This window comes from Chrysemys picta, chromosome 7 (assembly GCF_011386835.1).
Source record: "Chrysemys picta bellii isolate R12L10 chromosome 7, ASM1138683v2, whole genome shotgun sequence".
In the NCBI taxonomy this organism is placed as follows: Eukaryota; Metazoa; Chordata; order Testudines; family Emydidae; genus Chrysemys; species Chrysemys picta.
In genome coordinates this window covers 117,660,184-117,682,549 of record NC_088797.1, presented here as the reverse complement: position 1 = coordinate 117,682,549, position 22,366 = coordinate 117,660,184, and the positions used below count along the sequence as shown (strand labels likewise).

The following is a 22,366-nucleotide window of genomic DNA, read 5'->3' as shown; positions in this document are numbered from 1 at the left end:
ATGGTCAGGTTTGTTGAGAAGGTTTAACATTTTTCTACAACAAACCATCAGGTTAATTACGGAATACCATCTAATTAGAATCTATACTCACATCACTTGCCAGATCCCTCTTTGCCTTAGCTGTCAAGAAAGACAGTGCATCAAGACGAAGTTCAAATCCTTTTTCCTTCTGCTTCTCCCAGCTACTCTTGTACAATTTCTAAAGAGATATCAGTAACAGCACTACTTTATTATCAATAACACAAATAATTTGCATTACAGTAGCACAGAGATCCATATAAGATTGTAGCTCCAGTATGGTAGTCAGAGACGGCCCCTGTACCAAACAACTTAGTTTAAGGGCCTGATTCGGATACCTTTACTCACACTGAGTAATATTTCCTCCACAAATCACCCCCCATTGATTTGAAAGGAACTATTCATGTGCCACTAAAACTAGTGAGACTACTCACATGAGTAAGTTGAGAATGTGTTAAAGACTTTGAAGGATCGGAGCCTTCAGAGCAGTACTGGAACCGGCCAGGTATTCAAGCAAAAGCAAATAATTTGGTTCTGAAGTTTTTGAATTTAAACATTCAGATCAGCTTAAGGGAAATGTCCTTCTATTAACTATAGAGCAATTATTTCAACAGCAGTAAATACCATTTGATAAGTTAAAGGGGTGGTGCCCAGCCCCAACCATACAGCACCTCACTAATATTTGCAGCATTTGCTCTGGCCCGTATGAAGAGAGGTTCGTCTTTGCTGATGGTGTAATGATGAAGAAACTGCTCTTTTCCTGACTTGTATGCAACCTGTCCATAGAAAACAAAACAAATAATGTCAATAGTATCAGGTTATGTTCAATTTCAAATGCCAATTGAGTCTATGGGAAGAAACAGGCAAGAATATTTAAAGGGAAATTTACTTGATGATTTAGTCTTTAAAATCAGGGTCCTTTTTCCAAAACCTGAATTGAGATGTTCTCCCATACAGCCTAAATCAATTCCAGGATAGCCAATTCATTTATTATTAATGGTCAGTGATGTGATATAAAACACACACACTTCATAAAATAATAAACACCCTTTTATTGGGATTCTCTATTTTACCCTGATCTATACTACCTTTCCTCAATTTCCTGTGCCTCATTGGTCTTCCTTAGCCAAAGAGGGAGGGATAATGATATATTTATACAGAGCTATTCATCCCAAAGTACTTTATTTCAATAGACATACAAGCTGATACAAACTAATGTTCTGTACAAAGTTTACACAAGACATTATTTCATCTATCATGGAAATGTAGCTGCCTCTGTCTTGGAATGAGTTAAGTTGTTTAATAGCACACAGCAATGCTACATTTTAGGGCAGGAAATGAAAAAGAATACAGAATGCAACTAAATCTGCAGGGGGTATTTATGTGAGCTGGATATAATTAACCACATTATAATTTGGCCAGGGCTAACACCCCTGCTTTAAATGAAAGTGCCAAGGATCTTTAATGGTCTGAAGCAGCAACCACCTCCATTTTACATCTCAGTGCATTTCTAACGGCGCGTACACTCCAGGATGAGACACTCTGCTTCAGAATCCATTGAAGTTGCTCATGGATTGACTAGAAGGTTGCTGCATTCAAAGCTACATTTTGCTTAAAGGCTCAACATCCTGCATCTCATAGAGATTGAAAAGGGGAGGGGGGAAGTTGTGTCTCCCACAAAGTGGCACAGAACCCTAACTCCAGGGCTACCAAACTTGCCTCAAGATATATTCTTTATAGCTATAGGGAGGCAGAGTAATCTAGTGGATAAGACAAAAGAGAAGAGACTCAGGAGACCTACGTGCTTTTCTGATTCACTTTTAAAACCAACTTTTTAAAGAGGTTTGAGCTATATGGATGCAAAAATGCAAGTGCCAAGTATTTGTAAGCAGGATCTGAATGAGTTCTCCCCTGACAGCCAGCTGGGAGAGGCAGAGGCTTCAGGAGCAAACTGTATTTACATGAACACACCACCTCTGCCAAGATATCCAGCAGATAGAGCTGTGTTGCTCAAAGTGATCAACTTTGGCTGGTATTGGGATGGTGTCCCTAACTTCTGTTTGCCAGAAGCTGAGAATGCGCGACAGGGAATGGATCACTTCATGATTACCTGTTCTGTTCCTTCCCTCTGGGGCACCTGGCACTGGCCACTGTCGGAAGACAGGATACTGGGCTAGACGGACCTTTGGTCTGACTCAGTATGGCCATTCTTATGTTCTTCTGTAAATCACTTTAGTATTAAAAGCAGGGGGGAATGAAAAGTAAGAGGTGGGGGGGGGGGGTGTGGAGGTTTGGTGTCCCAGCCAGTAGGTGTGGACTCCTGGTCTGGTTTAACCTGTTCCTCCCCACTGTTCAAAGATAGAACTAAACAGGCTCCATGAGGAGCCTTTTGTTATTTTAAGTGCTTAAATGAGAGCTGAAATCACTTGTGGTGGTACAGCGTTTCTGCCCCACCTGCTAAAAATTGAAAATCACTAAGAGACTGACCTGCAGAGGTCATAGCAGAGAGGCAGGTGCCAGCAGAAGGTAACTGACAGTTGGCCAGTGGGAGCGGCCAGCGGGAGTGGAACGAGCGGCTAGAAGGGTAGCCAGCAGAGAGGAACCATGGTTGGTGGGGCAGCCAGCTAAAGCAAGTGCTCAGATGGCAGAGTAAGCCAGGTGCCTTCTTCCCCGGGTGGGAAGTGAACTCACACAGATGCACCTCTCAATCCTGGATCCTCACTGACCAAGGACAACCGCTGTGAGTGGGGTATGGTGAGGGAGCAGAGAGAGGCACAGAAAAGGAACTTTTGGTTGTAAAACTGAAGAACATGAGGCAGAAGGCTCTGCCCCACACACTCTGGGATGGGCGTCCTGCTCACAGTTTTATGCTTATGAATCCTGCTTGTAGCAATTTTCCCTAATTAATGTCCAGAGACGTCCCGTCTTTCATTAAAAGTTTCTTTTCTACACTCAGACTCTGTGCTTGCGAGTGGGGAAGTATTGCTTCTCAGAGGCGCCCAGCGGTGGAGTGTAATTTTCCCAGGTTACTGGGTGGGGGCTTGAGCCGGTTCCGTGTTGTATTGTTGAAAAGGAACCCCTAGATATTGAACCCAGCCCTGGTTGCTGCCGGCTCCACTGGCAGAAGGGTTACATATTAAAACACAGATGAACAAAAAAGGAAAGAAGGCAGCTGTCTAGGAAAGACCAACCAACTGAGGATTAAGTGTTGCTCATGCAATACCTGGACAACTGCCAGTGTCCTCAGTTCAAGTCACAACATGTAACATATCTCACTATCAGCAGTTACCACTCTCACTAAATTAGGTGATCAGTACATTTAACAACAGGTGTCCCTTGTTTTGAAAAATTAAAAACTGGTTGTGGTCCAGCTGGGCCTTCACCACAGCCAGGAGTTCACAGATACCAGCTGACAGGGTCCTTGCTCTATTTCTCACATCTAAGGAAGGAAAGGGGATTGGGGAAAAAAATAGTCACCTTGAGAAAAGCTTTATTTCCCTAAAAATAGCTTAAGCATTTGTGCTCAAAAAGATGCAGTCTTAAGTGCACTAGGTACAGTTAAGGATCTGAGTGAGACAGGCAGAATAGTCTCACTGAGGAAAGAAAAACAGCAGAGGTCCATGCCAAATGCAGAAGTTGTAAAGGATCCGGTTTAGTCTCTATCCGTCTATCCAGATGCCTATATGGCCCTTATCACCATAGTATCTGAAGTCTGAGGCTTTGCATATATCTGTTTCCTATCAGGTTTAAAGGTTTCTAGCTGTGAAGCAGGGGAAAGTTTTTTTAAAAAATAAAAGATTTAAGAAGTAAAGCTCAAAGTTATTTAAAGCCATGGCAAGATTCAGAACTGAAGCCAATTTCTTTTTCAGTGGTTCCCATCTGTCCCCAAGAATTACCAAGTTAATGATAAAGCATCAGTGAGGACTCACATCACTCTGCAGTTCCTGGCTTTTCTTCGCGTGTTTGATCTGGGAACTGTCGGCCACACTGGTGAACTTTAGAGCATCGGCTTTCTGTCTGTACTTTCTCTGATTTAAAAAAAAAAAAAAGAGCATTCAGAAATTATCACATTTATTTTCCCAAGTGAATTCAGTGCTTTTCGAAAGGGGAAGACTGAGAGTTCTGGAAACTGACGTCTTTTGTTTAGAGCACAGGTATCAGCATTGTAAGCTTCCACAGTCTATCCTCTCTGAACCTGAACTGGCAAGATGACTGCTAGTGCTGAGAGCAATGCCATATGCATGCCCAATCCATGTTCTCTCTGCTGAGCCTGAAAACATGCATACTAATTAATGCCAGATATGCTGACTGTATGACCTAGATCTCTTTCTTGTTTCACATTGACCAACCTTCCTGGCCTGGATTTGAACCAGTAACAGAGAAGTTTAAAGGCTCTGCATGCCATTACCATTGCCTGAGCCCCCCAGTGCATGTTACCACCACATTTTACGATATAAACCTTTTCAAACTCAAGTTTCTGTTGTTCTTTTTGTAGTTCGTTAGATTATGGAAGAGCTTAATGCTGCTGTACTATTTAACAAAGAGCATAGAGGACATATTTTAGCCCTCTTGATACAAACTTTTCCCTATATATCATATTGAACCTTGTGACAATTCAAGATATTACCCTGGCACTTTTCTCCAATATCAACCGGATGCTAACTACGGAGGCTTGTCTGTAGTGGCAGCTGTAGGTGCCCCACACCCAGGTTCTAGGTTTGGTTGTCAGAAGGAGCATTCCATTCTGCTTAGCCCTGTGCATTAGTATCTGACAGTGAGCCCTTTTGCAGAGGTTTTGTGCAAGGAACCAAAGTTTCACCTTGCATGATTAAGACTGTCCTTCTGATTAATACACCATAATATTCCTTAATGGCCTGATCCAAGGTCCACTGAAGCCATTAGAAAGACTCCTATTGACCTTTGGATCAAGTCTATTCTGAATTCATCTCAACAATCGAGTCTGGTGTAGTGTTCCTTTCAGAGCAAATAACAAATTTCTGTCTGCTTTTGAGACAGTATAAGAAAATACATCATAACTATTTCAAGACAGCGTATGATGGGGAGACCAGGCAAACTCTTCTTATGTACCTTTATTGACTGTTTATTAATCTAACGATTCAGCAATCAAACCAACCATTCCATGTTGCAGGGATATATGTGAGTGTTTCTATTACATCACATTTCGGCAGTGGAAGCCACTGTTTGAACTGATAGGTGAACAGATCAGTTCACACTGGGACTTTCCCGGCTGCACACAAAACAGAAGTTAAAAAAGCATGCTCTGCTTCAAAGAGGTGCTCATTTTGCTTTGTATTTAGAATTTAGAGGGGACAGAGGCAGATTAAGAACAGTGTGGTTTTGTCACAATTGTATGCAACATAACATAATGACATTCTGCAAGTAAATGACAAAATGCCAGCTTCTCATTGGAAATAGAAATATTTAAAATAATATATACGGGCTTTCATCTTAGGAGGTTAGTGTCAGGCAGATCACCACAAATTAAATATTTGTGGCAGTGATCATTACTATTGCAAGCCACAGCAGTAAATGTCAGTTCATCTCTAGTAAGATATTGGATCTGAGCTGTTGCTTCTTCCCTTGGTTCTGATATTTATTTTTCATTTTCGGGAGTAAAGAGTTGGATGTCAAAGGCCTACGGTATCAGAGTATATGATTTCCACTAACTCTAACAGGTTTCTTTTCCTTCCTTTTCCTCTTCAAACTTCAAACTTCTCCTAAATGTTTCTTCTTTCTATCCTCCTGCTTTACTGTCACCAACGCTACCACTAGACTGGAGCGAGAAGGTTGAGAAAGTGTATTCCCATGAGGTTAATGGCAATGGTAGGCCAGGAATGAACTAAAGAAAAGAAATGAAGAGCACTGCAAGCTAGTGCTGCCAGCAAAGACTCAGAGCAAGTTCAGTCCTGACTGACCATAGAGCAAGGAAGTTTCAAACAAGGTTGTGAAACATCTAATTTTTCATTTATGTCACTTAAAAGTCTGTGTGCCGTTTTAGCTCCTCGCTTTACTAGGATTTGAAAAATGGCCTAAACAAAATAAAACAGCAAATCCCATTGTTTCCCAGTGCTAAAGGTGCAGGCAGATGGAGAAGGGAAGGAGGGAACAATTATGATTACACAGAGATCTGTCTGAGAGCCCTGTAACGCGAATACTAAGTTCCAGGGAAGAAGAGTATAGTTGCATGATGGGCAAATATTTCCCAAACCGCAACCCAAAATCTCCCAAACCGTCTTGTCACACATGCACCATCCCCATCAGGTCAGACAAATCTCAAATTTCCAATATACTTGAGTCTCCCAATCCATTACACATACAGCATCTATACTCCTGGCCAACCAGGCTTCAATCTTCCAGTCAGAAAAACAGGCAGAAAGTGCAGCTCACCTCGCTAACAAGATGTCCTGCTTTTTTGGCTTGTTCTACATTAACACTCCCTTCTGTCATCCATCCAACTCCTTTCATCCATGTCAGATCTGCCCTGTATTGCAGCTACAGAGGGAAACAAATGTTTTAGACTGAGACACAAGTCTGACAGTTAAAGTATGCATACTTGCCAGTTCTGCATTTGTGAAGAGACATTTTGAAGATGAAAACAGATATATAAGTGCTAAGGAATATTAAGTCATTTTGATCACCTAATATATCCTGATAACTCTTCAACCCTCAACCTGCAGCAACATTTAAAATGGGGGTGTCTGACCTTACCTCACTCTGAAGTCCATAGGCCTTCTTGGCCCACTTTGTCTTCATGTCTTCTGGAACCACTGTGTACTCATGGAGTTTCTTCCTATATTCAAGGTCACTAGCCAAAGCCTGGGCTTTCTTGGCATGCTTCAGGTTTACCATGTCCATGGGCAAATGGAAATGTCTCTTACTCTCCTCAAAACCTTTTTTATAAGCAATCTAGGATATAAAGGAACAATACATTCACCATTATTTTAAGAGAAACAAGAAAGCAAGCAATGGCTTATAAGTACTTTATTTGATATCACTGTATACTCAGGCATTATTTATCCACAAAACCTATACTTAGCCTCCATCATCATTTGCGATAGAGTGAAATAAACTTGCCCACCCTGCTGCATATTAGGCAAAGACTTGTAGGACTGAGGTTTCAAAAGGGGCCACATTGTAGCCCCAAAATGGGACCATCGATTTGCAGGTTCCACTGGCAATTCCTCTCATTGATCCATAACACGGTCCAACTCACTTCACTCTGTTCTTTTATCTTGCAACTCTTTGCAAAGTCTATGGGTTTTGTTTTTTTGTTTTTGTTTAGTTTGTTTTTTCAAGACAGGGTTCAATGTGCTTTCCTCTTCTGAAAACAAGATCAATACCAACAATGCAGCGTTCAAGAGCTCCAACCCTAAACTAGCAAAATAGTATAATGATGAAAAACATCTTTTAAGTAAGAGAAATCAGTCATTTACCTCACTACTCATCTTGGCCACTTGCAAAGAGTGCAGAAGTCTTGAATCTTTGTTTCCAATTGCTTTGCCTTTTGTCTTTTCATATTCTTCTTTGTATTTAATCTTTGAAGAGGAAAATAATTTACTGTAAACAACAGACCATTTTCCAATTGCCACAAAGATATGCAGTATGTTTAGGGACGGGCCATTTGAATGTAGGGCCTGGTGGCCAATTCAGAGCTCTCAAATATGCTTATGAATTCTGAAGGGCAATCAGGTTGGTCTTAGTTGTGTCTTCTTTAACCTATTAGAAGGGCTAAGCCTTTCCTCGCATGGATATTTTTCTAGATATAAAACCTTTGAAACAGCTACATCATTCTTTTGTTTTTAAGAAAAATGTTTTGGATTGAATCCTGATGTTCTTATTGAGCCAAATATGTAATGGGGTTCTAAACAAAAACTGAGCAAGGTCTTCGGGGGTTGACTCATTTTAACATAAACAGCTTCTATTCTATTCTGTAGGTTGTTATATTCCCCTCAGCAGTGTAATATGAATGCCTTCCAATAATTCATTAAGCAACTTGACTAACCGTTCTCATACATGATTATTCTCTCCCTCAACCTCTCCACAGGGGAAAGAATGATGCATGCAGAGTAGCGGTTTGTTTTGGTAGGGTTTTGTTTTTAGGATTTTTTTTAAAATATACATGCTGCTATGTGTTTATGTTAAAGAAGGCAAATCAAAGAAGCACGCCTTGTTCTTGCATTGGAGGTGGTGAGGTTTGTGTTGGTCTAATTAATTCAAAATGCTGAATTTTACAACATGGACATGGAGCTACTGCTCTTTTTTTAATTTTATTTCTTTATATACACACCAAAAAAAAAGCAATTTTTCGGAGAGTGGGACTGGTTGCCTATAGGAATTATTCTGAACAAATTTGCCTAGAGTTCATCAACCATCGAGAAAGATGAATGCACAACGGTAAAATTCAGGGCTTAAAAACCCAGGTGAAACAACATATTTATTTCCCTATGCTATTGCTGACTTCCTAGTTAATTAAATACAACCTACATCACTGGCAAGATCCCTTGAGGCTTTGGCAGCAAGTAAAGACATGGAATCCAGATTCATTTCAAAGCCCCGACCCTTGGTCTTCTCCCAACCTTCTTTGTACTTAATCTGAGAACGGAAATACAAATAGCATGTCACTAACATGAATATACCTGCCTAAACAGCTAAAGCAACCATGGAAATTCGTGAGGAACTAAACAAAAATATACTATACTCAGTCTAATATAATATATTTATTTACCATTATTTTATGTTAAATAATTGATTCTGGAAGAGGCCAGATTTAACATTCCTGGAGCTTGTGGTCCCCAGTTATGCACAGAGCAGGTGGCAGGAGTACTTAGATTGTAAGGGTGGGATTTTTGAAATGCCTAAAAGAGTCAGGGGCCCAACTTCGATTGAGAGCCAATGGAAGTCAGGTGCCCAATTCACTCAGCTGCTTTTGAAAATCCCACCCGAAATTCTTTGGAACAGAGGCCATTTTTACCTCTGTGTTTGTACACCACCTACCACAATGGGGCTAATTCTGGTTGGGGCCTCTGGGCATGACCATCACAACAATAGAGATAATAACTGTACATCACGGGCACTATGCATCTTCCCACATTGTTCCACCAATACGCCTCCGCCTTGAATTGGAGGAAGCACAATGGAGTGCGAAATCCCCATTAAGGACTTGCAGAATTGCCACAAGATTGGCTTAAAAGTAATGAGATTTGTAGCAAATAATAAATGTACAGGGTGGGGGGGTAATTGTCTTCTGTCTGATTCCAAGAGTTGCGGCTTTAAGTAAAGCACCAAATATTGTGATAAATCATCAGAGTTGGCAACAGTGGCACTTGATCCAAAGTCCGATGCAATCAATGAAAGCCTTTCCCCTGACTTCAGTGGGCTTTGGATCAAGATCTAAATCCTTGGTCTTTGCACTAGCCCTGCCAGAAGAGTAATACATCCAATGAGCACTAATTTGGGTGGTCAGTTTTGTGGTGTGGACATTTAATCTGCTAGTTAAATTCAAGTCATTTCATGAGATCTCACTCCAAGGTTGTGCTTCACATTTTATCCCTACTAATCTGGATAACTTTGTCTCAGATTGCTGAATAAAGGCAGAACAGAGACGCCTAGTTCTTCCTGAACAGTCTCAGCATCCGTGTGTTCATTATTGCTCATATTTGAGGACAATACATAGATCTACATTTGCAAGTCACTTTGCTTACCTCACTGTATAGCTCAGCGTTGGCTTTCGCCTTGACTAACTGAGGAACGTCCTGTGGTAGAGTGTAATTCATTTTGGTTTTCTCATACTGGGCTCGGTAAGTCAACTGTCACAGACATTGAAACAAATTACCTTCAATAAACCAAATGTAATTCCATCTAACTTGAAGTGATTATTGTTTGTTTTAATGTGTTAAGGGCCATAATATAAGTCTGTAATAACTAAACAAAATTGGAAATAAGAAGAAAAGGCAAATATAACTTTCCCCTAGTTATTCAAAGAAAATTCCAGGTAAATGGTATAATGTAAATAGGCCTATAGGACAAGTCCAATAAAAACAAGTATTAACAAATCAAATAGCCAGAAACTGAAGTTATATAACTTCTCAAAGTTCAAGAAAGGATTTCATATTTCTTGATCTACTGATGTGGCCACTTGGCCTTGAAAGCAATTTCATTCATTTTCTATGGTTTTAGTTGTAAACCTACCTATCAACTATTATCAACAAGAAAGAAGACATATATGCAGTGAGAACATTAGGAAATAAAATATTTTCTTATCGCTAATAAACAGATGGTCAATGGCAGCAGGACTTACATCACTGAGCTGTTGTGAGTTTATTTTGGCTTGAATAATTTGTGGAGTGCTGGTAACAGAGCTGTACTTCAGCTTGTCTATGCTTTGTCTGTAGTTTACCTAAGTTAAAATAAGAAACAAAAAAGGAAATGCTCAGATTGGCATGTGAAAGGTATGGTAGAGAAGTTTCGTTTAACTGAAATTTGGGGTAAACCCACCACTTAAGTCATAAAAACTGACATGTAGAACAATTCCCAAAGCCAGGAGATGTAGATGAGATTAAGCATAGCCGGTAATTAATCCTCAGAAAATTCCCTGTGCTGAGATTATTACTTGAAAACAAACTTCCCTCAAACACAGTGTGTGGATTTTATTAATGAGACACAGTTTCAATTGGTTCTTATAAAGCATTCCTATCAAATTAATATCCTGCATATCTCTTAGGCTATGTCTACACTACCACAGTAAGTCGACCTAAATTACGCAACTCCAGCTACGTGAACAGTGTAACTGGAGTCGACGTAGCTTAGGTCGATTTACTGCAGTGTCTAAACTGCGCTGTGACAATGGGAGACGCTCTGCCATCGATTTAGCGGGTCTTCACTAGACCCGCTTAATCAACCCCCAATGTATCAAGCACCAGAGTGTCGATCCCGCATGGTATAAACATAGCCTTAGAATCCCTTTTATCTTTGTAATCAGGAATTTACTTCAGAAGTGGTCTGTCCTGCCATATAGTTACACAGAACAAATTGTATACCAATGGGCTCTATTACTACTTGTCTTTAACTAGTTTTTAAAATGTAATAACTGACAATAAAAGTTTCTTGTATGGTAAGAGTTTGTTATGGAAGGGAAAATATATATGGTGCAGGGAAAAAAGCATTTCAATGTCAGCCATCAGTAGGAGTGCATTAGAGTGCACTAAATTCCTAGTATATGAATACAGTTGCAGCAATAATAATCTATAAAGATAAATATATTAAATCCCCAAACTATGCAAGATAAAATGTCGTGGAGAAATTTTCTTTTAAACCTATTCCTGACAAAGGCCTCAGGGTTACGTTGCAGGACACAATTATTATTCTCTTAATATAAATTGTAGTTAATCACCAAACATTGCAAATTGTATGTTGCTTAAAACTAGTTCTTTAAGAACTTTTTTTGCCATGAAGTGGAGTGTAATTCAAAGGCATTTAAAGCTATGAATCCATTTTAATAGGATCCTCTTTATCTGAGACACCTGCACATATACACACTTCTGCTACCCACCATGTTAACTCACATTAGAAGAATTGCATGACTTATCTCACAAAGCCAAAAGCGATCAGTGTACTTAAAAGAGTATATTCACTCTTTCTATGTAGATATCTAAGGCTCTCTTCAGCAGACAGTTTCTTTCTTTTCTTCTTTTTAATCTCCTTTTTTCTTTAAACTTAACCACATGTACTTATTGCTAATGATGATCTGAGAACTGGGAATGTTGGCTGTGTGGTAATACACATAACCCACATCCAAATTGCTCAAGTGAGCTCTAGCCTCTGAGCAGGTTTGGCCTAATGCTGTATTTGCTTGCAGGTTCTTTCTTTGGAGCATATAAGGGTAGGTCTACACTTACCTCTGGGTCCAGCGGTAAGCAATCGATCTTCTGGGATCGATTTATCGCGTCTTGTCTAGACGCGATAAATCGATCCCGGAAGTGCTCACCGTCGACGCCAGTACTCCAGCTCGACGAGAGGAGTACGCGGCATCGACGGGGGAGCCTGCCTGCCGCGTCTGGACCCGCGGTAAGTTCGAACTAAGGTACTTCGAATTCAGCTACGTTATTAACGTAGCTGAATTTGCGTACCTTAGTTCGAAATGGGGGGTTAGTGTGGACCAGGCCTAAATCACTTTGCCTCAATGCCAGTCATGCACAAGTCCTGCCTGGAGTCATGGCAAACATGTACTAGACAAAAATGCTCCAAGCCCAGTCTGTTCTTGGATAAGTGAAACGTTGGTGCCTACAGTCCCTGCCCTTGACATTCTTGCTTCACCTCTTGGGGGGATGTAAGTCTTCCACATGGCACGAGGAAGAGAATAGTTAATTCAAATTCTCCTTCTCCCCTCCTTGTCTCCCTAACCCTTTCCACAGACAAAATGCAACTATTGCTGGAGAAGAAGCAATACAATACCATTAGTAGTTAGAATATTAAGTATTGAAGAACCCACAAAAGAGATCAGCTATACCTATTCAGCTAATATTTTCAGGGGGGGGAATTTAGTGCTTGGAAAGGTGCCAGAATGACAAACTGTAGACTGAAGTCCTCAATTTATCCATACAGCAGGTACAGTATGGGCAATAGTAGTGTAAACTTCCCCACACCAATTCACCTTTAGGTTACCAACAATCTGGTCTGAACTGAAACCAGTGACTTGGGCTGTATCCCATTCCCAATCCTCCCAGCCTTCCTGACCCCACTGAGCCTTGTGTTACCAGCTGTCTGCCACCAGGATAAAATCACACACTAGGCTTCAGATTTTCTCCTCCAGGAGATGAGCCATACAAGAAACAGCATGAAAACCCATACGATTATTTACATCTTTCAAAGGAGCCAACTTCCTTGTTGTTTGATATGAAGGAGTGAGTGTAGCTGGGTAATTGTAGTCAACATTGTCGTGCTTGTAATCAGATTTATAGGCTATCTGAAACACAGGGAGAACAAAAAAAATCAGTCTTTTTTTAAAGCTGTCATTTGTTTGAATAATTATCAGTCAAGAGGAAAGGAGAAACAATAATATTAATATTAAACACAAGAAACAAAGTAAGTTCAATGTCATCAACGACAAAGAAAATGAAATTATTTGCATAGTTTAGCCACTAATTGATTCTTTTTCAACTACACAATTAATCCAATGCCAACAGTGGGAGCATTAACTTAACTTCCACCTATGACATATCTCTTTTATCTTTCAGCTTAGTTCTTGAGTTTCTTACAGATTTGTAAATAATGTACTTGAAGGAATGGTATGTAACAAAATGGCATTGTGACTAATCCAGTAAATTACAGGGTTCAGAAACCTTCATTAAAGATTGTTTTTTCACCTGACCCTACACTGTGTTGACCAACCTCAACTCCAATTGACGTCCAAGGGAATTGAGGGAGCTCAGTATTTTGCAGGATTGGATACCTAAGTGAATTATTTGAACTTCTCCTGCATAATAAAATATGTGTAAACTAGTGCAGAAGGGTTTCCAAGATTTATAGTCTTCTCAGCACATCCATCCTTAGCACCTCACAACATAATTCGATCTAAGGTTTCTCATCAATTGAAGGCTGCTAATATTAAAGACCAAAAAAAGAGAACACATCTACATAACTGAATACTACCGCAGTACCTACTATAATATAAGTGCAAATGACTTACATTGCTTGCCAAGCTGCCAACCTTCATAGCATGCAGAGTGCGCCTGTCCATGCCAATGCCTTCATAATGACCTTTCATTTGATTCTGGTATTTTTCTCTGTATTTAAGCTATACACAAAAACAAACGTCTCAGAAAATGTATTTCATTTCACTATCTGTTACAGCAAAGAGACAGGTACTGAGCATAGGAAAATATAGCCGGTTCAAATGATCCACTAGTGTTGCTATCGTATGAAAACTCATCGTGATTATACAACAATTTTGACACCTTAAAAGAAAAAAAAACTATTGGCACACCTCCCAAGAGACCTTCATTTCAACAGATGTCAATTGTATTCCCAAAATTACCTACGTGCCACACAAATTTGGTGCCTTCTCACTTCATTGCTGAAAATTATTTACCTCAGAAATAATGGATCATTAAACTGAGAAAGAGTTACTTATAACAAAGGAATTAATCCCCATGATATTTTAAAATTTCTTGCATGAATACTCTTTTGTGTCCTCATTTAGGATAGTCACCCATTCTGCCCTACCTTTGTGCTGATGGAGATCATCTTACTAACGTATTTTAGTTAAAGATGTTTTTAAAATGAGTTATTGCTACACCAATAATAATAAACATTAGTTTTACAGATATTTAATTATGTTCTGCTCAATAATTTACATCTCAAAAAATGGCTCCTGAGATTATCTGCATATATTTCACTTCAATTAACACATGGACATAAGTGATGAAGTAAATGAAAGTGTGACAAAGAATGTTAATAGTCATTTTTGATTGGATTAGCAATGCATTGTAGTAAGTAATCTCTTTTCCCTATATTAATTATTATTATTTGTATTATTGTAGTGCCTAGGAGCTGTTGTCACAGACCAGGCCCCTGTTATGCTAAGCATTATACAAACACACAAAAAATGACTGTTCTATTCAAACTCCCGATGCAGCTTTTACTCAGGCTTATATGGAACACACACAGATGAACTGTGATTCCAGCAGCTGCTAAGTTAAACTTCCACTGCACTGCATGCAAGATACTGAGGACTTACATCACTGGTATATTTTGAGATCTTGCTCACATTCTTGAACTGGGGAGTCTCACAGTAGTTAATACTGTGGCCTTTACTGTTTTCCAGATCCTTCTTGTACTTCACCTTAGAAGCCAAAAAATACAAGGGTGAGATGTAGCAAAATCTGAATTCACTGCTTAAAATATCTATGTACATAAGTCATACCTTAAATCCAGATAAGTTAACATAAAATGATTTTATTATATGGCATACTGTAAAATGTAGGTTCCACACTTCTGATTTTACCCTTTCCAATAGTGAGCCCTATGGCCTTGATGATGATTTTGGGGCCTACATTTTCAAAAAGCGAATAGTGATTTTAGATGTCTCAGCTTTGGGTCCCTAGTACGAGACGTTTTTCAGAAAGTGCTGACAGCTCAGCATCTACATATGAGGCCCCCTGGGGTATGCTACATTGCATCCAGGAGTGAGTTTCCCAGTTCAGGCAGATAGACCCGCACTAGCAGAGCTCGAGCTAGTGTGCTCAAACATCGAGCAGCGTGGATGTTGAGGCTCAGGTTCTCAAACCCACCTAAGCTTGAGTAGAGGAGATCGAGCCTAAGATGCAACATTCCTACTGCTATTTTTACCATATTAGCTTGAGCTCCACTAATGTGAGTCGTCTACCAAGGGTGGGAGGCTCACCCCCAGCTGCAATGTAGACATACCCTTAAAGACCTCTTAAGTGGGGCCCCCAGATCAGAGGCATCCAGAATCACATATCAATTTTGAAAAAGTTATCCTTCTTCTCTAAAGCTATCACAGCACAATTCTATGAACAAATTAATACATGCTAATGTTCCTGACAAATAGACTATGTAGTTGCACCCCCAAAGAACAGACACATTATTTCAGTTATACTGATACAAAATAGATTTGGAAAGTTTCTTCTAAGAAGACTTGCACTGGATATCGCAAGAGTACCCGAATGTGGGAGGTTGTGTCCTAGCACTTCAGCTGAATTGTTCTGGGTAATTGGAGAATACTCCTGACGCACTGCATCCATTAATTGGATAATAGTGGACATGCCTTAACAACTCAGAATAGTTTGAGAATTCCTGTACACGATTCTCTTACAAGCAGATGTGTCTTTTTTGCATTATTTGTAAGCGACAGTCTTTTACAGGATGCTGGATTCTGTTCTCTATACATTAATAGAGGCGCACAGGTATAATGGAAATTGGATTTTGGCCCATTTTGCATATATTTTTCAAAGGTTAATTTTTCCAATTATCTGCAGAAAACCCTTTAAAACATCGTAATATACACTTCTGAATTATCCTAAATTACTTATGTTTCGAACCCCAGAAAATGAGAAACACGGCATTAAGAGCCATGCAAAGGACTTCCCGAGGTTGGCCAGAATCAGAAATATGCTGCTTTCTCTTTCTCTATAACAGTGATGTCACTTTATAAGTCAAATTGAAATTCCTTGTATGAAAGTATTAATTAGTACACGCAGTGCTGATACTACGGGTCTAATTCTTCTCTTTAATTCACATGCAAGTTTCCCATTGATTACTTCATATGTACATGTGGAGGCAGAACAGGGTACAGAATTAGAGCTCAGCTGTATATTGGATTTGGATTTCATATTCAAATAGGTAAGCAAATCTTTTCCCAAAAATTTGCAAGTTCTTAAGTGTAGAACTTGTATTTAAGCCTCATCTAAAATACATTTTAAATTCAGAAAAATAAAATAATAATACTCAGCATTTATGTAGCACTTCTCATGTTTAGAGCTCAAAGCACTTTACAATAGAAGGCAAGTATCATTACCCCCATTTTACAGGTGGGAGAACTGAGGTGATCAGATTCCCAAGGTGACACAGCATGTCAGTGGCAGAGCTAGAAACAGAACTCAGGTCTCCTGACTACCAGTCCAACAATCTATTCACTAAATCACATTGACAACATTTTGGAAAACTTTATCTGAAACAAAATTCTGCATCTCTTGATCTCCTCTGTCTATAATATGTACACTCCTGGTTTCTTTTCCTTTAAAAAAAAAAAAAGGCAGAGGAGGAAGGAAGGATGTTCCTTGGAGAAAGTGAGGGGTGAAAGTGGGCTGCCAGTATCGGCCCGTACACTGCCGCGGCAAAGGACCCTGCTTAAAGCACTGCCACGGAAGCACTTTAGCGTCGTTGCCCCTTTTGCCTCCTCCCCGTCACCCCGGGCCACTGACAGTGGGGGGGTAAAAGGAGCAGCTGCCCCACGGCCGGCGATTTTAAAGGGCCAGAGCCCCGGGCCCTTTTAAATCGCCACTGGAGCCCCGGGCAGCACGAGCCAGGCAGCACGAATGGGCTGAGGCCGGCCCCCATACCAGTCAGTGTTAAATATTACTTTTACCCCTGCAGAAAGGAATTACGTGAAAAAACACATGCAGTGAAACGTGTCGTTCAAGAAACAGATAAGCTATTTAAGTTCATCTGGAGATGCTTTCATTTTAAAAAACACGGAAAGATGAGAAGAGCCTCAGCTTGTGTAACTTCTCAAAGCTCTCCTGAAGTCAATGAAGCTGTGACAACTTTCATCAGCTGAGGATCTGTCCCTGAATGTTTCTCCTAAGGAATGGCCATATTTTATAACTGTACTACACATTGATTGTTTTCATGTGTGGTAGTCATTAAGGACAACAACTTTTTACTTTCCTAGCCGGAGAAAGCAGAATTTACCTGCCAGAGATAAATAGATATAGCTGTATCTAGTATGGGCTGCTCTCCTATCAGTCCATAATTCTATTTGACTCCTTACCTCACTGACAAGCTTGTTGACATTCTGGGCTTGTTTAAGAACTAAGTTGTCTTCGGCTGAAAGAGAATGGAAGTGGGCTGCCCCTTTCATCTTTGAATGATCCTTTTTGTATTTTATCTAAAACAGGGAAAAATAATCCAAAGAAAGATATTTTTGTCATCGTTGTCATTTCCATTCACTGGAAGAGCCAGAGTAAGACTTTTCCTTAATTTCTATTAGTTTTAATATGCTTGAACAAAAGGGTAAATAAGTTGGAAAGGTAAATTAATTGCAGGGTGTTACTTCTTAAAATCATCTCCATAGAAAATCACCAGTCTTGTAATCATATGAAACCACTTCACAATTTAGTATTTTTCTTCAAAAGTTTTCCCATTGGTTGGACAGCACTGGTTCTTAGTTACTTGAACAGACATCTTCATATTATTAATCACTAGCAGATTCTTGGCTAGCAACTGATTGAGGCTTGTACTCTATTCTATTCACGAATTCAATTCTCAGTAGTTTAATGTTAAGATGCCAGTCAGAGAATTATAGATGGTTACTAAGTATTCACTAGAGCAGGAGTGCCCAATCTGTGGCTCCGGAGCCAAATGTGGCTCTTCAGTAGTTAATATGTGGCTCCTTGTAGAGGTACCAACTCACGAGGGAGGGATAACTCAGTGGTTTGAGCATTGGCCTGTTAAACCCTGGGTTGTGAGTTCAATCCTTGAGGCCATTTGGGGATTTAGTTGGGGATTGGTCCTGCTTTGAGCAGGGGATTGGACTAGATGACCTCCTGAGGTCCCTTCCAACCCTGATATGCTATGATTCTATGAACTCTGGGGCTGGAGCTACAGGCACCAACTTTCCAATGTGCTGGGGGGGTGTTCACTGGCCCTGCCCCCTCCCCTGAGCCTGCGATGCCCTCGCCCCTTCCCCCCTATTTTAAAAAGGAGGGAGGTGAAGGAGGTGCCAATTTGGATTCGGAGTTCTACCATTGACTTAAATATGATCAGGATTCTACCCCTGGGTCTGGATGTTTATATTTGTGCTTTGCCTAACTTCTGCACACAAATCAATTAATTTTCACATGTACACAGACAGGCTACTCACCTCACGCAATCGCAAATGCCTAACTTTGAAATTCTACCCCGTAAGTTATGAAACAAAAGATATTTTAGAGTGTGCTGAAATGTTATGATTATTCATATTTGATTTTGGTGTCTGCGTTCAGTTTCTCAGACTTTAAAAAAAAATTAATTGCCTTATACTACGATATGTTCACCCTCCTCGTACAGCAAAAAGAAAACCATAAAACCAACCCTCATAACAATTGCCAATTAGGAAATATAATTTTGATTTTTAGCACTTTGGAGACCTGTTACAATGGCATCTTTAATCAGGGAAGATTAAATAGTCATTCTTAAATTGGTCATTACTGGATTTGTCATTGAAATAGGCCACAGTCACAGGAGGTCTTAGAGAGACAAGGTGGGTGAGGTAATATCTTTTATTGGACCCACTTCTGTAGGTGAGAGAGACAACTTTCGAGCCACATAGAGCTCTTCTTCAGATGTGGGAAAGGAAAGAACTGTGTGTGGCTCGAAAGCTTGTCCCTCTCACCAGCAGAAGTTGTTCCAATAAAACTCATCTACCTTGTCTCTCTAATATCCTGGGACTGACACAGCTGTAACTATACTGCATAGGAGGTCTTAGTTTCTATATATTCTTTATATCCCAGTCATTAGTACAAGTAATGGGATACTATGTTCTCTTGTCTCAGTGTCAATTGCTTTGTACTAAAGATATACTACAACATAATCAAAAAACTAGAAACTGTTCAGATCATTCAAGCTATATTTACTCACTATGGGAGTTACTGTAGCAAATCTCACAACTATAACTACTAAATACACAGTTTGCATTGGTGATAACGGACATCATCAATCCCCCAAGCCCTCTAGTGCTCTGCAATGCAGTGAAATGTCATTGTTTGTTTTTCTAGTTTAATTTTAGCATTCTGCTTCCAAGCACTACTTCAACAAACTGCTGCTTTTAATTGTTTATGTATTGTATTGATTATTCATGTTTTATACTTACGTCACTTGCCAGTTCATTTGCTTTCTTGGCATTTTGATAAGCTGGAGTGATCATAGCAGGAAAGCTTCCTTTCCCTCTGTGCTCTTCATATTCATCCATATAATCCTGCACAAAATTCAGGGTGTTTATTCATTACATATGAGCAAGTGGATTATTAATGACTTTTCTAAGCTCCCCAGTCTCTGTAATTTGCATGTATAGTTCATTACTTCCATTTATCTGTAAAGTTTGTTCATTTCATACTAGAATATATGTATTTAATCACCCACAGTGTAAACTTTCTCTATGGCCTCTTTATTTATGTTGCAATGAAAGCACGGGTAACTTAGATATTTTCAAGATGGTATTCTTCCAGTACAGAGAAGATGAATATAACCTCCAAATCTTACCCCAACTCTCCCAGGCCAAAAACTAAAAGAAAAGAAGACTGGGTCTCATGGTTAAGACACTCAGGAGATCTGGTTCAAATCAGGCTCGGCATCACATGCCCTCTGTGATGCTGTGCAAGTCTCAACATCTCTGTGACTGTAGTCCTCATGGGTACAGTAATACTTCTCAACTTCACAGGGGGTTTTTGAGGATGAATTAATTAATGAGTGGTGCTCAGATATTATGGTGGCAAATACCTTAAAAAACAAAAACAGTGCCCACTCTTTTTTTATTATTATTATTTATTATTATTCTAGAATTAGTACTATGAAGCGAAATGTGTCTTTAGACCAGATTCTGCCCTCAAAAGCATATGAGTAAATCCCTTTAGCTTTCAGATTGCATGAGAATATCCAGGACGTTATCCCTATGTCAGGACATAATTGAACCATTTTTGGACTAATGCCAGGTTTACAGAAAAAAGGTTGTTTTGAACTTTAAAATCATTTAGCCAAAGGATTATTTTTAACTTTTTCATAAACATATTAAGGGTTTGTGAAAAAGAAATTGTTAAATATTTTATTTTAAACAATCTTAGCAAAAGAAAAAACAATTTCCTCATTAGAAACCATATCGTGTATGTGCTTATCATGTAACGTTGTATAAATCTTTTGTAGTAATGTGCCAGATCAGGTGAAATGAGGATGCCTGCTATGGCAGGAGTAGTGTAAATGCTACAAATATTCATAGTATTTCTCCTATGACTTCTCTCAGCAAAGGGTCATGCTATGTCAGATCACATGTCACATGATAAGTTGGGTCACACTACAGTGAAGTCTGTCAGTAATATGGTAACAACGTCTATAGCTATTCTATATCCAAAATGTGCTATAAATATGTACAGAGAATCCAAAATAACCATGAAAATAAACTGTCACTCTTTTAAAATACCATTCTTCCAGCTGAATTCTAACTTGCACTCTAATTTCTGTTTTTCATAACTTCCTCAAGCAAATTTCTTGAAATTTTCTATGCTTGTTCCAAGTCTGAAACCAATATTATTCATATTACGTGGTATCTTAAAGCAAACATAGTCTGTTCACTTCTGTGGGACTATTCGTGGAATAAGATTAATTTAATCAGAATCTGACCCAATGAGATAAAAAAAAGCAAGTCAAATTTGACTTTCAACACCATGCTCAAAGAAAATATGAAAGTTAGTTTTAAGGTCACAAGCATTTAAATTAGCCACCTTTGTACAGGAATATTAGGAATGTCCTGTTTATTCTTTTATTTTTTGAATGAAACTTTTGTTAGTTTAGAAGGTATATGGTGATTTTAAATTTCTGCTACTGTATATGCTAAACTGATTTCTTTTTCAAATGTGGCTTGTTGTTCACACTTCTAGGGGGATCTATCAAATAAGCCAGTTTTGGGTAAAAATAGTGAGGAAGTTTAATGTTATGAAGATCTTAAGTCAGTAAAAGCATGCACCTCTTTTCACCTAAAGACTTTGATTAAAAAGCAAGAACAGTATGTGAAAATAATAATTATCCTCTGAAATATAAATTCCTGAGATTGGGACCCCTGAGTTCCATTACTTCCCTGGGACAGACATAATTTAACTGAAATGTTAATATTATGATATTAAATGTTAACGAATATTAGGATTTTTTTAGCATTGCCCACAATAATTATATTTCCTAACAAATGGAAAAACAGCAAAGATGAAGCCATAAAGACCAGGGTTGAAATGGTCCCCTGCCAATGGTACACACTCATTTACATACAGTAACTCCTCACTTAACGTCCTCTCAGTTAACGTTGTTTCAAAGTTACATCGTTGCTCCATTAGGGAACATGATCGTTTAAAGTTGTGCAATGCTCCCTTATAGCATAGTTTGGCTGACTTTACAAGGGAGCATTGCACAAGTTCCTCTTCTCCGCCTCCTCCCCCTTCCTTCCTCCCTCCCACCCAGCGCTTCCCCCCACCAAACAGCTGTTTGGCGGCGCTTAGGACTTTCTGGGAGGGAAGGAGTGAGCGGGGAAGTGAGGAGTTACTGTACTCAGACTATGGTATTATTATGCTGCTCTTCCCTTGAGGTCTTGATTTCTCATATGGGAAAACAAAGTTTACAGCAGGGGACAGCAAATCTCATTGCCATTAGTAAACTCTAAGCATTTGGCAGTATTAACAACCAGCTGTAGCATGGGTACACGGGTATCTCTTAGTTGTTGCATACCTGGCTAAAGTGATCTATATTTTCTTTTGTGAAAGCATCATCTGCTCCAGTTGCATGGCTGGCTTTTCCCTTCATCTCTTTTTCATATCTTTGATGATACCTCACCTAACAGAAAGAAAAGAAGATC

The 22,366-nt window shown here is 39.4% G+C and overlaps 1 protein-coding gene across 29 annotated transcripts in view; it reads right to left on the bottom strand.

Annotated features, from left to right (window-relative positions):
* NRAP (nebulin related anchoring protein) overlaps positions 1 to 22,366 on the bottom strand; it is a 62,812-nt gene that overhangs the window by 28,150 nt on the left and 12,296 nt on the right. For 22 of the 29 annotated variants that reach the window (XR_010589328.1, XM_042855256.2, XM_008166336.4 and 19 more), the window contains 15 exons: positions 22,240 to 22,344; positions 19,628 to 19,732; positions 17,549 to 17,665; positions 14,774 to 14,878; positions 13,724 to 13,831; positions 12,896 to 13,000; positions 10,337 to 10,435; positions 9,741 to 9,845; positions 8,524 to 8,631; positions 7,473 to 7,574; positions 6,748 to 6,945; positions 6,427 to 6,531; positions 3,948 to 4,046; positions 690 to 794; positions 92 to 199 (listed from right to left, as the gene is read on the bottom strand). Coding sequence is in view for 28 of the 29 variants with exons in the window: in XM_042855256.2 (XP_042711190.2) it covers positions 92 to 199; positions 690 to 794; positions 3,948 to 4,046; positions 6,427 to 6,531; positions 6,748 to 6,945; positions 7,473 to 7,574; positions 8,524 to 8,631; positions 9,741 to 9,845; positions 10,337 to 10,435; positions 12,896 to 13,000; positions 13,724 to 13,831; positions 14,774 to 14,878; positions 17,549 to 17,665; positions 19,628 to 19,732; positions 22,240 to 22,344 (1,674 nt within the window). In the remaining variant the exon portion in view is untranslated. The remainder of the gene's footprint in view (positions 1 to 91; positions 200 to 689; positions 795 to 3,947; positions 4,047 to 6,426; positions 6,532 to 6,747; positions 6,946 to 7,472; positions 7,575 to 8,523; positions 8,632 to 9,740; positions 9,846 to 10,336; positions 10,436 to 12,895; positions 13,001 to 13,723; positions 13,832 to 14,773; positions 14,879 to 17,548; positions 17,666 to 19,627; positions 19,733 to 22,239; positions 22,345 to 22,366) is intronic. The other 7 variants (XM_008166337.4, XM_065552450.1, XM_065552447.1 and 4 more) reach the window with 4 other exon arrangements.